Source organism: Artemia franciscana, unplaced genomic scaffold (genome assembly GCF_032884065.1).
Source record: "Artemia franciscana unplaced genomic scaffold, ASM3288406v1 PGA_scaffold_131, whole genome shotgun sequence".
In the NCBI taxonomy this organism is placed as follows: domain Eukaryota; kingdom Metazoa; phylum Arthropoda; class Branchiopoda; order Anostraca; family Artemiidae; genus Artemia; species Artemia franciscana.
This window is the reverse complement of record NW_027062626.1, coordinates 230,666-244,209: the sequence shown is the minus strand read 5'-3', so window position 1 is coordinate 244,209 and position 13,544 is coordinate 230,666. Positions and strand designations below refer to the sequence as shown.

Sequence of the window (13,544 nt, the reverse complement as noted above, 5' to 3'; positions counted from 1 at the left end):
CTGTGTCCCGTAGGGCACAGTTGCACGTGTTGCTCCGCAACTGTGCCCTAAGGAACAGGGCACAGTTGCTGCAATACTTCCCGTTGCACAGGCAACGGAGGTCTAGTTTCTTTTTGTCGATTTATGTACCCAAGATGGCTTCTAAAAAAAGGAAGATCGTTGATGAAAGACGGATTTTGATGAACAATGGAGAAAATTTTATTCTTTTGATTGAAGTTAAATAAAACCCTTTGTATTTAATCTTTCACAAGAGTATTTCCGTTGTAAAAGAATATAACTTGAAGCAACATTACGATACTGAGCACATAACTAAATTTGACTGTCTTCAATTGGTGATTCTCGAAAAAACAAAATCTTTAAATCTGTGTCAGACAAAAGCAAACCATCTCTTCGTAGTACCAGCTAAGAAGTGGCAGAAACAATAGTAAAGTATGGTCGCGTATCTACTGACAGTGAACTTGTCAAAGAGTGTTTCTTAGATATTGTAAAGGAAGGATGCCCAGAGCAGAAAAACATTTTTGAAAACATTAGTCTCTCTGCTAGAACTTACACCCGCCGCCTCGAAGACTTGGGTGTTAACTTGTTTGAACAACTTAAGGATAAAGCGCAGTCTTTACGCACTTCTTTTTTTTGCGATTGACAAAAGCACGGACGTATCGGATGCGGCACCATTCCTAATATTTATAGGAGGGATTGATGAAAACTTTCATGTATATGAGGAGTTATTTAAAATATTTCTTAATGGGACTACAGGGGGGGGGGGATTTATTTCACCACTTAGAACAAGCTCTTTTGTCATGCGGCTTGACCTGGAATAAATTAATCAGCATCACCACGGACGGCGGAAAAGACATGAGCTTTCATAATAAGGTGTCGTTGGAAGAGTCAACAGCAAACTTCTGGAGTCTGGATCTGAAGTTCCTGGATCTTTGAGACAGAATAGTAAAACAGGGTGGCCGACGGAGATTAAGGATATCTTAGATATGAGTGGATTAGGGGAATGGTAGAATGAAGGAAAGGGGATTATGGGTATGGAGGAAAGAGTAATAAGGGAGGTACAAGAGAGGTTGAAGAACCGAGAAATACAGATATGGTGGGCAAGTCTGGATCGTTCAGGGTCGCTAAAATTGTATAGACAGATAAAGGGTAGTTGGGGGGAGGAGGTATTTTGGAAGGCTGGGTTAAGTAGAGAGGATTTGAAGGCTTATTTGGATTGGAGGGGAAATGGATTTTTGATTGGGGAGAAAAGAAAGTATCAAGGGAGAAAAGGGGAGAAGGTAGAATCTATTGCTGTCCTATGTGTGGATCTCAGGATGAAAGTTTAATACATTTTGTGTGTGAATGTGTCGAATTGAATGAATGGAGGCGAGAGATGTATGGTGAAGAAAAATTGAATGAAATATGGATGGTAGATAGAATGAAAGAGACAAATTTCCTGAGTATTAAAAGGATAGCAAGATTTGTAAGGATTGCAGCGGCACATCGGGAGCGTTTTCTTTAAATAGTATTAATTTATTTTAGCTAATTTGTTGTTTGTTTTTTGTTATGTAAATTTCCTATGGCCCACGGGCTTTTTCTGGAATAAATTATTATAATTATTATTATTATTATTATACTTTTCACTGTGTTGTCACAGAAGCATTGGTTTTATCGCGGGGAGAAATAATGGATACTGTTATATCTGCTATTAGTTCTATAAGAAAAAATGGGCTTACTCACAGCCAGTTCGAAAAGTTTTCCGAAGATGTGGAAGCTGACTGTGGTGACTTGATGTATTACTGTAAAGTAAGATGGATAAGCCGAGGAGCAGCACTTCAACGGTTTAAAAAAAAAAGGAATTTATAACTTCATTGAGATGAAAGGAACGGTAATACTCGGTCTTTACAACAAACCGTGGGCTGTTATCATGGGTTTTTAACTGAAACTACGCAGTACACGCTTACAAGGAAAAAATTAAGTGATATGCTTGATGTATTCAGATGTTAAGGCATTTGAAATGAAATTAACATAATTTATCAAGCATATCTATGAAAGAAAGCTTGATCATTTTCTAAATTGCAAGAAAGCAGTAGAAGCTGGGATTTTTTTTTTGTCAAAATACTAAAATTAAGAGTGCATCAATATAACTTCAAACTTAGTTTGAAAACCGGTTTGCTGAGTTCAGAAACATCTCACGTAACATGGATATTTTCGAAAATCCCTTCGCAGTTGATATTAATAATGTACCAAACGATGTGCAAATCAATGCAATAGGTTCGCAAAGTGACACTATACTTAAAGTAGCTTTAAGGGAAAAACCAACTTGGTGGATTCTTATGGAAGTTTGCCCTCTGAAAACTACAAGAAGTTAAAAAGGTTTGCTAAATAAATAATTGCTATATTTGGTAGTATATATATTTGTGAGCGAATGTTTTCAATCCTGAATTATCAAAAAACAAGCACCGTTCTCAGTTATCGGATATATACATTTAGACGCAATACTACGTGTCGTCTCTACTGCAAAAATGCAAGCTAATGTAAAAAAAAATTGCAAGTTAAATGCAACAACAGAAATCTCATTGATTGTATTAGCTACAATAAATGTCCTTAAAACAAACAGTAAACGTTTCTATTTTTAAATCTAAGATATTTGTATATAAATATTTTAGATATACTCTAATCATTATAGTATAACTGCAATACCACATTAAAGCGTAGTGAAATATGACCTAAGTGCTGCCTGCTTATGTCCCCACGTAAAATTTTGGTCCTTTTACAACAAAAGGTTGCTGACCCATGATTTGAATTATTGAAAACCTAATTGTTGGATAGGATGTAATAATTGAATACATTAAAGCACTTATCCTATCTTTTTTTCTTGGTCTCCATTTTTATTTTTAGTTCTACATTATTGCCATATCTTTTTTTTATGGTTATTAGTGAGTTGTATTATTTGTTCCCCATCTTTTTGTTCTTTTTTTACGACTGATCAAAAGTAGATATATGAAATACAGACCAAACTCTTTGTTATAGGACACTTATGATGGCCGACCTTCTCCACAGCCGTCGAAAATTCGAGTTCCTCACCCAGATGAATCTGTTGTTGTATCTGCCATGCCAGCTAAATGCATCTCATCTACAGATTCTGATACAAGGTCAACGCCGGATTCCAGATCTGGATTATCTGATCGCGAGTCTTGGGATCGAAGATCAGAGAGAAGCATGGAAAGTCAGTTGAGCGTTGCTTGCCTTCAAGGAAGAATTCAGCAAATGGAGGAAAATCATCACAGGTATTTTATTTTTTTATTTATTTTAAGACATTTTATTTATTTTAGGACATTTATTTTATTTTTTATTTATTTTATTTAATTTATTTATTTTATTAATTTAATTTATTATAATTTTAGACAAATGGTCTAAAAATACTATTGAGGCTTATGTTACCTGTAAAACAAGCGATTTTGTGACAATTCTAGAGAAATAATTTGCATTAGAACATAAACTTTTATTATTGGATCGACTATGATTAGAATATTGGAAGAATATTAGAATATTATATTGTGACCAAGCTTTACTTTTCCAAAGTTTTTCTCCTGTTGTTTCTATTAGAGATGTCACAAAAAAACCTATATTTCTATCGATCGTAAACGTGACACAAAAAGAAATTTCTACGGATTTTCTACTAATTTCTACTAGTTTCTACTAATTTTTATAGGAAGAAGCAACACTCTAAATGGATATTAGGAATAAAGAAAACACGTACTTTTTTCTCACGTGTTTTAAATTTAAAAAAACTATTTTTTTTATTTGAAAGTAAGGAGCAACATTAAAACTTAAAACGAACAGAAACTATTACGTATATGAGGGTGGTTGCCTCCTCGTCAATACTTCGCTCTTTCCGCTAAAGTTCAAATTCTTTTCTATCTTTTATGACTGACTTCTTAATCACAAAGGCCGTTTAATTAGAATAAAAAGCTATTTCAAAATTACTAAAAAAAGCTTTAGCATAAACAGCCTTTTATTGACAAGGGGGCAACCGTTTCCATATACGTAATAATTTCTGTTTGTTTCAATGTTGCTCCTTAATTTCAGTTGAAAAAACCTGTTCTTTATTCAATTTCTGATCGCTTTTTTTTAATATTGCTGAGAAATCCGGCTCCCCCACCCCTCCATGGAATAGACTATTGGAAGAATATGATAAGAATATTAGAATAATGGAATATTGGATAATATTGGAAGCTACAGTGATGACAGTGGTCAAGCATGGATCTGAAGTGTGGACACTCCGAAAAAACGATAGCGGATTTGCTAGATGTTTTCCAGAAAATTATCTACAGGTTGTTTTGGGTATCCGCCTGACTGACCGCATCTCAAACACAAAGTTGTACGAAAAATGTTGTTCAATCTCACTTTTTAGGGCTATCATGAGAGAAAGGTTGAGATGGATAGGGCACGTTCTGCGGTTAAAGGATGGCAGATTGCCAACGATTGCCCTTGTCGGCCAACCGTGTAGGGCCTAACAAAAAGCGGGTTGTTCCCGAATGGGATTACATAAAAAAACTAGTTTTTCTAACTGAAAGTAAGGAGCGACATTAAAACTTAAAACGAACAGAAATTACTCCGTATATAAAATGGTTTGTCCCCTCCGCGATCCCTCGCTCTTTACGCTAAAGTTGGACTCTTTGCCACAATTCTACTTTTTAAAACAATTAAAAGCTTTAGCGTAAAGAGCGAGGGATTGCGGAGGGGACAACCCATACGGAGTAATTTCTGTTCGTTTTAAGTTTTAATGTCGCTCCTTACTTTCAGTTGGAAAAACTAGTTTTTTTTATGTAATTTCTGAATGTTTTTGAATTAATGCATGTTTGATTTTGGCTCTCCACACATAAATTATTAAAATGAAATTTACATTTTAATTCCTTTTTTGGCTAAATGGCTTTCTCTTAGTTCTGATCAGACGATTTTGAGAAATAAGGGATGGGGAAGGAGGCCTAGTTGCCATGCAATTTTTCGGTTACTCAAAAAGGCAACTATAATTCTTTTATTAGTAAAAAATATACGTAACTTAAGAATTAACTTACGTAACAAACTTTTATATTCTTAAATTTTTATTATGTATATGAGGGGGTTTGTACCCTCGTTAATACCTCGCTCTTTACACTAAATCGTAAGTTTTGTGCCGTGTCTTTAAGAATGACCCCTGAATCAGAAAGGCCGTAGAATAAATAGTTGAAATTACTAAAAATACTATAGCATAAAGAGCGAGGTATTTATCTCCTCCTGAATACCTCGCTCTTTATGCTAAAGTATTTTTAGAACCCCTCATATGCGTAATAATCTCTGTTCGTTTTAAGTTTCAATGCTACTTCTTGCTTTCAATGGAAAAAACTTTTCCATGTTTATTTTTTCATTGTTTTTTTTTTATAGTAATTTTAGAAAATCCTGCGCCCTTTTCATTGAATTTCTGTTCCCCCATGACATATTTCTCCAGGGAAAGATCCTCCCACATAGCCCCCTCTCCTCAACCCCACCCCCAAAACCAAAAAAATCCCCTGAAAACGAATATACACTTCCCAATAACCATTATTATATGTAAACACTGGTCGAAGTTTGTAACTTGCAGCCCCTCCCCCAGGGACTGTGGGGGAGTAAATCATTCCCAAAGACATAGTTATTATGGTTTTTGACTAATGCGGAACAAAATGGCTATCTCAAAATTTTGATCTGTTGACTTTGGAGAAAAAATGAGCGTGGGAGGGGCCTAGGTGCCCTCCAATTTTTTTGGTCACTTAAAAAGGGCACTAGAACTTTTTATTTCCGTTAGAATGAGCCCTCTTGCAACATTCTAGGATCACTTGGTCGACACGATGACCCCTGGGGAAAAGAAAAAAAACAAAAAAACAAACAAACAAATAAACACGCACCCGTGATTTGTCTTCTGGCAAAAAATACGAAATTCCACATTTTTGTAGATAGGAGTTTGAAAATTTTGATATAGGATTCTCTGATACGCCGAATGCGATGGTGTGACTTTCGTTAAGATTGTGTGACTTTTAGGGGGTGTTTTCCCCTATTTTCTAAAATAAGACAAATTTTCTCAGGCTCGTAACTTTTGATGACAAAGACCAAATTTGATGAAACTTATATATTTAAAATCAGCATAAAAATCCGATTCTTTTGATGTATATTTTAGCATCAAAATTATATTATTTAGAGTTTCGTTTACTATTGAGCCGGGTCGCTCCTTACTACAGTTCGTTACCACGAACTGTCTGAAAGAAAATAATTCGGTATTTCGGGGCTTCTGACATTATTACTCCTTTGCGGAAGTTAGGCTCAAAATTCGAAAAGGATTATATTTTTTCTCTGGGCCCCTTCCACCTCTTAGTTCGTTTTTTTTCCCGTTAGTTTTCACCTGTTTTCGCTTTATAGTTGTGTTATCTCTTAGCAGTTCTTTCGTTAGTTGAGTTATGGTTGTGGTATATATGTTTTATCGCTCGTATAGTTGTGTTATTTTCAAATTATACTCCATAATAGAGAGGCTCCGAACACCCAGCATTGTATATTAAGCTCCGAATTTGACGTTTTTTTCTAACGTGACCAGATTCGTTCTGCGCCCTATGCCCTTTTCATTGAATTTTTCTTCCCCCATGACATATTTCTACAAGGAAAGATCCTCCCACATAGCCCCCTCCCCTCAATCCTACCCCTAAAACCAAAAAAATCCCCCTGAAAACGTCTGTACATTTCCCAATAACCATTATTATATGTAAACACTGGTCGAAGTTTGTAACTTGCAGCCCCTCCCCCAGGGACTGTGGGGGAGTAAGTCATCCCCAAAGACATAGTTATCATGGTTTTCGACTATGTTGAATAAAATGGCTATCTCAAAATTTTGATCCGTTGACTTTGGGAAAAAAATGAGCGTGGGAGGGGGCCTAGATGCCCTCCAGTTTTTTTGGTCACTTAAAAAGGGCACTAGAACTTTTAATTTCCGTTAGAATGAGCCCTCTTGCGACATTCTAGGACCACCCGGTCAATACGATGACCCCTGGGGAAAAGAAAAAAAAAACAAAAAACAAAAAAAAAACAAACAAATAAACACGCACCCGTGATTTGTCTTCTGACAAAAAATACAAAATTCCACATTTTTGTAGATAGGAGCTTGAAACTTCTACAGTAGGGTTCTCTGATACGCTGAATCTGATGGTGTCATTTTCTTTAAGATCCTACGACCTTTAGGGGGTGTTTCCCCCTATTTTCCTAAATAAGGCAAATTTTCTCAGGCTCGTAACTTTTGATGTGTAAGACTAAACTTGATGAAACTTATATATTTAAAATCAGCATTAAAATGCAATTCTTTTGATGTAGCTATTGATATCAAAATTCAATTTTTTAGAGTTTTGGTTACTATTGAGCCGGATCGCTCCTTACTACAGTTCGTTACCACGAACTGTTTGATGAGAGTATGTCGTAAGGAATCATTTAAGGGAAGTAGTAACTTTCTGGAAGGTTGTAAAAAGCTTTGAAAAGATTGGGATGGAAGAGGAGCACAGGTGGCTTGGTGCTTCCGTGAGTTGTAAGCAGTAGTATTTTAGTATTGTTTCCAATTGTATCCATTCATCGAGTCAGAATGCTGTTATTACTTAGAATTTTCCTTAGATAACAGTTTAAACTTACTTACTTTTCCAATTTTTCGCGAGTTTTATATTCGTGCGTGACATATTTTCAACATATTTATCGATTTTAAAAATGCTAAGCAAGTTTCAAAAATTTAGTTAAGGAAATAGTAAAACTGGTGTCTCATGTGGAAACATTATTTCTCCAGAAAAATAACATACCTAAAACTTGCACACGGAACATAAACCTTAAGATAATATAAATAGAAAATAATCAAATGAAGATGGAAACTTATTTCATATTTCAGACAGTAGTAAATGTCGCTCCAAATTGCTAAAAATTGGAACTACATAAAACAACTATAAAACTTAATTCACTAAAACAGGTGCCATTACTCAGGAAGAAGCTGTATAAATAGCTGTTGTCTCAATACTATGCTACTATTTCGTTGTCTCAGATAGGGTACTACCAAATTATAGTGATAATTCCAGCTCCGCCCCTAAAAAATATCTAGTTGTGTGTAAAATATAAAAAAAATTAGATAAGTTACAAATATAAATTATATAAAATTGTATAAAATCATAATTTAAAAATTGCATAAAAGAATATAAACAATTATAAATATAAATTATAGAATTTTATATAAAACTACACCATTAAAAGCTATATAAGAAATATTTAAAAAAAAAACTGTAAATATATAAAATTATAAGTTTAAAATATGCCAAGAGCATTTTTGAGTTGATATTGGTTTTGTTGATAAAACAATAAAAAAAGTCTACACACATAATACAAAATACACTTCGAAAATAAAAAGTTCTGACAATGTTACTGATGTTAATCCTATGTATCAAGCAACTAGAATCCTCCACGTAATTCAAACAGCCCCTTCAACCCTAGCAGACAAGATAGAACTGTTCTAATGCAAATATGAAAACGGTATAAAAGCCTTTAATTATGTCCTTTTTTAAAGATTGTCGTGAGGGATAATTAACTCGTCCATAACAAAGAACAAGTGTGCAGTTTACTCCAAGCATAATCTTTTCGTCTTTCTGTGTTCCCGTTTCTTATTCAAAGCTTAACCATGAAAGGGACATATTGTATCGGGAACGGGGGATAGGCAGTCCCTTCTTTCCCGGGATAAATGGAATAATAATTATGAAAAAGTGACGGTTCAGTATAAAGAGCAAGAAGTTGGGGGTGACATCTCTCATCATGCACTGGAATATATCTGTTGTTTTTGGTTTTGTTGCGGCTTTAACAGCCCCCTCCCTCACACCTGCCTGCTCCTAATTCTACAATTCTTTTATTAATGCTTCGAGTAAATGTATTTGGTTTCCCAATAAAATTATTCTCAATAAAGGAAAGCTGTCCCCCATCTAACCCCTGCTCTTTACCGTTGCACTCAAATTTTTATCACATCGCCTTAATAGTTAGAAAAAGTTGCCAGGGGGTTAAATTCCCTCTGCGTTTATCTGAAGCATATCACTTGGGAATTCAAATTTTGTTTTTGTAAATATGGTCATGGAAATGCACTTTTCGAGGGCTAATGAACCCCTCCTCCTCTCACAACCCACTCCTCCATGCTCACAATAGTGCAATACTCTGTACCCGTTGCTTTTACTGGATAACTGATGCGTCTTTTATGGCAAATGTGCCACCACGTGCCAGTATGGCCTCTCGAACTGGGAAGTATTTGAGCCGTCTTGAGTCGATAGTTTTGAGTAAATTTTTCTACCCCATAAAATTTGCTAGATAATTTTTTACCCATTCAGGCCAAATTTGTTGTTTCATGTGATATTATTGTGTTGAAATCGGCAATTTGCTACCCCGTGACGTCTTGCTACGTGAAAAAAATGTTAGAACTTCAAATTTCTGCTTGAATGAGTCATCTTCCGATAATATAGGTTGAATATCACTGGTTGGATACGATCACCAAATTGAAAACCCCTTTTGGGGCAGTTTTTTCTCTTTTCCTAAAGTTATGCAAATCTTGTCAAACTAACGGATTTTGATGGTTAACTTTAAACTTAAATGGATTTTATCTATTCCAAATGTTCGTAATAGAAAATTCTTTTCATCTATATACCTTTCTGATTAAAATAGTTTTCTTGAAATTTGGCTTTTACGTTAGTCAAAGTGATAGGCTCGGGTACGAACTATAGCTCGTATTGTAAATGTCTAGCTGCTCTTTGATCAGCTTCGGCTCTTAAAAAGGACGTCAAGACTTGTGTTTTCTGTTCAAATCAGACCCCTGCCCTAATTCTATGAATGCCCCCTGTCGTAATTCTATGAAAGACAATTCAGGGCCATCATCATTAGGTCTGATGATGATCTGATGATCATCATCATCAGGAATATGTTCTTTCAGGGCCGGATAAAGGACATTTGTAGCGATTGGGTCTAACCCCTCCCCCTCCCATTTAAATGGGCCCCGCGTTAAGATCAAAATAAAAAGTTGAATTTAAAGAAAATTAAAATTTATTTTATGTTTGAATTGCCAGATGAGATTTATTAATGTATAGAAAACTGGTACCCGTAAAGTTTCATTACAAATTTGTTGGTTTAATCTGAATAGTCGTATATTAAAGAGATTTTGTGCTACATACGTAAGCTACTAGGCGGATATATTTTACTTAACTATTTAATATATAGAGGGCCCTGCGAAAAAAAATACTAATCGGGCCCCGCACCTTTTCAATCTGGGCCTGTGTTCTTGTCTCAATAATTTTGGACGGAGTACCATTGATGCTCAGTTTAGCCAAGAGGGAGGTTATGTAGCTTTTTATCAGCCCTATCCTGGGACTTAAAAAAATTCTATCTATTATATAAATTCCAATGATTACATAGTTTCTTTATATATAAAAACGGTTCCGGATTTGTAAGATTAGAAGTTTGGCCCTTTGTCATATAGGTGATATAGCAAGGGCGTACTTATTTTACTGTTTTTTTGTTTTTTTTACCGACTAAGATGGGGAGGCAATGTCACTTTAACTTGTTTATTAGCTTATAGAGCAAAATATAATCCTATTTATCGTTATCACTGCACGGCTATTGAAGACATACTATCGGACGATGGATGTAATAGATGCCATCATTACATCCTGTAATGATGGCAATAGATGCCATCATTTGGCATCATGAAATGTAATATGATGCCATCATATTACATTTCATCATGTAATATGATGAAAATGCAATACCTTAGTAATAAAATTATGAAAACTACAACAAAGAATTATGGTAGGGGGGCTTCACGGAGCGCATCTTTATATATTATATATTTAGTAAAATATACTTACAACGTAGATTTCAACTGAGCCTGAGCTAATTTTCTTCAAATAGCGACAGGTATAAACTGGTTATTGTCTGATCTACAGATCCAAATTCTCGAGTGTGTACCATACAATACGAAAGTACCTATTCTGAATTGAAATTCTCGAGTGTGTACCATACAATACCCAAGTACCTATTTAGTTTTCGGACAATTTTATATTTACGGAAATGACTTTACCACCTCTTCCTTGTCATTCGAACAAGAATTTATAAGGAGGTAATTTTGAGACGGAACTAGTATCGAGAGGGAGAGAGGGGTTCTCTATGGCCTCTTCTAAATTGAATTCCTGTATGCGTGCCTTAGAGCGACAACATGTCTTAAAACCAAATAATTGTAAAACATTCAGTTTTCAAATTGCAGAACCCTTGGCCTGCCCGAGGAAGTCACTTTCGGTCAATTGATCTCGACGCGGCTGGATTTGCAGTTTTTTAAAACTATTGCAGCAACCTTTTATCTCTTTGCCGACCAATTTTAGATTTGAGCTTAATTTTCTTCAACCTTGGCTCTATTCGAAGTAACTTATTTTAGAAATAACTTCGGTAATTTCAAAAAAAAAACTTTTAAACTTAATTAGTGGCAAAATGTCTATACTTGTCAAAATTGTCCTATAAAACTTGGCAAAGATCATTGTCAAATCACTATAATTTACTTTGGTTTCATGCAAATAAATAGTGGTGCAACTGTCACCTTTGTCTGTACACATTGCGAAGAGTTAGAAACCCCCTGAGGGTTGGAGGAGAAGTTATCAATTAATGCTGCACGCAAATCATGTGCACACGTAATATTACATGTCAGCGGTTTGGTAAACATTTTCAGTTTCTTTACTAGTCCATCTAAGAAAATATTGTTGGATTTAGACCTGTAAATCTAAGTTGCATTTTTTTTGCTCCTTATTTTTATGAAATTTATATTTTAAAAAAGGTATTCATAACCTATAATGAACAGAAATCAACATATGATCAAGGAGCTTTTTTTATATATAGTCTTGACAAGGTTGTCAATAAATATTGCTTGGGTGTTAGAAAGTGATTTGAAAAGTGTCTTCTAGTAATTATGCCTAAAAAATAACTTGATTCTAAGCTTTAACACCATAAACAAAATATTGCGGAAGAGTTGTTTTAAGAGAGATTTGCTTATTCAAATTCAAGTAATTTCTGCTGTTTAGCTATATATTTTGGGGCTTATTCCTAAGAATATGATAATTGGAAATATACACACTGACAGAGTATAAAATAAACAAAATAAGAGAAACAGAGAAAACAGAGAAAACAAAATAAAAAAAACTAACCGTATAAAATATAAACCAACGAACAAAAACAATTCGGGCAAAATAGGCAAAGCTAAATTATGCTAATAATACTTAATTAAATTTCTCTAGTAACATCATTAATTTTAACAGAAACATTCACCAACAATTTTCTTAGTTACATCATAAATTTTAACCTAAATATCAAAAAAGCTAATTTCAATAGCTATAAAATCAAAAACCTCTGGAATATAGGTTATGGGAAAGCGACGGCCCTGGTGAATTAAAATATTTAGGCTTCTTGTTTATTATCATAATGGGATCTTTCATATCGTATTTATCTTTATCATTGATGGCGTAGAATGAAACTTTGAAAATCAACATGAAAATTTCAAAAAAAATCTATTTAATGTCTGATCGACTGAAGAACTAAAATACGGTAAGCAAGGCTATATCCAGGGGGGGTTTTAGTGGGTTTGAACCCCTCCCCGAAAGTTTTGTCCGACTCGTAAAAAACGTAACAAAAATGAATATGAGCCAATTTTTGTGTGTTTTTTTTATTTTTCCTGTAATCTTTTTATACCCCCCCCCCCGAAAAAATCCTATATACGGCCCTGACGGTAACCATGCTGAATATAGAAGAACTTGCAGTAGAGCTACAGAATTTAAAAACAATAGCTAATGACTTTCTAGTAAAAAAATAGTGAAGAGGGATTACCCTACCATAACTTGCTGATTGTTATTAACAACGAAGGATTAATTATCTGTTGCTTAAAGGTTTATATTCTAACCAAAAAATTTGAAACTTTATTTTGGAAAAAAATTGGAAAAGGTTGGCTCAAAAGTAAAAGCGCATGGTGATCCCTAAAGCTTACACGATTTTTTTTTTATGAACATCTTTTGCGGTCCACGATATTATTTAACACAACTTTGCAAAGTGTAGTGGCCAAAGTAGTGAGCACCTTTTATTTTTTCGTTCGCTTATTTAAAATTAACTATGGAAATTATGTGAAAATATTAACTTTGATTTTAAACGCATTTTTTATACATTAAGACGTTTTGATACATTAGAATCAAAAAATAATTTTTTTAGATGCTTCCACCACAAAAGAAAACTCCATTTGGAATATCTGGTATAATAATTTGTAAGTCTTTTAGGTTCAACTTGTACCTGCAACTTTTTTTGAAAATGAAATTGAGAAAACTCAAGCACGCAAAAAACACCCAACATAAGAGACATCCCACAGCAATTACGATATGCAAATATCTGTATTGAGATCGATTCGGAAAAGCCAATTGAAAGGGTGGAAAAACAAATACTGCACTTGTAACTAATTTTTTTTAATGATTTTCATTTTTTTT

At 34.4% G+C, this 13,544-nt stretch overlaps 1 protein-coding gene across 1 annotated transcript in view; it reads left to right on the top strand.

Annotated features, from left to right (window-relative positions):
- LOC136041297 (cytospin-A-like) overlaps positions 1-13,544 on the top strand; it is a gene marked incomplete in the record, with an annotated part of 64,413 nt that overhangs the window by 30,909 nt on the left and 19,960 nt on the right. Inside the window, 1 exon segment of the mRNA XM_065725911.1 lies at positions 3,013-3,269. Coding sequence (XP_065581983.1) covers positions 3,013-3,269 — 257 coding nt within the window.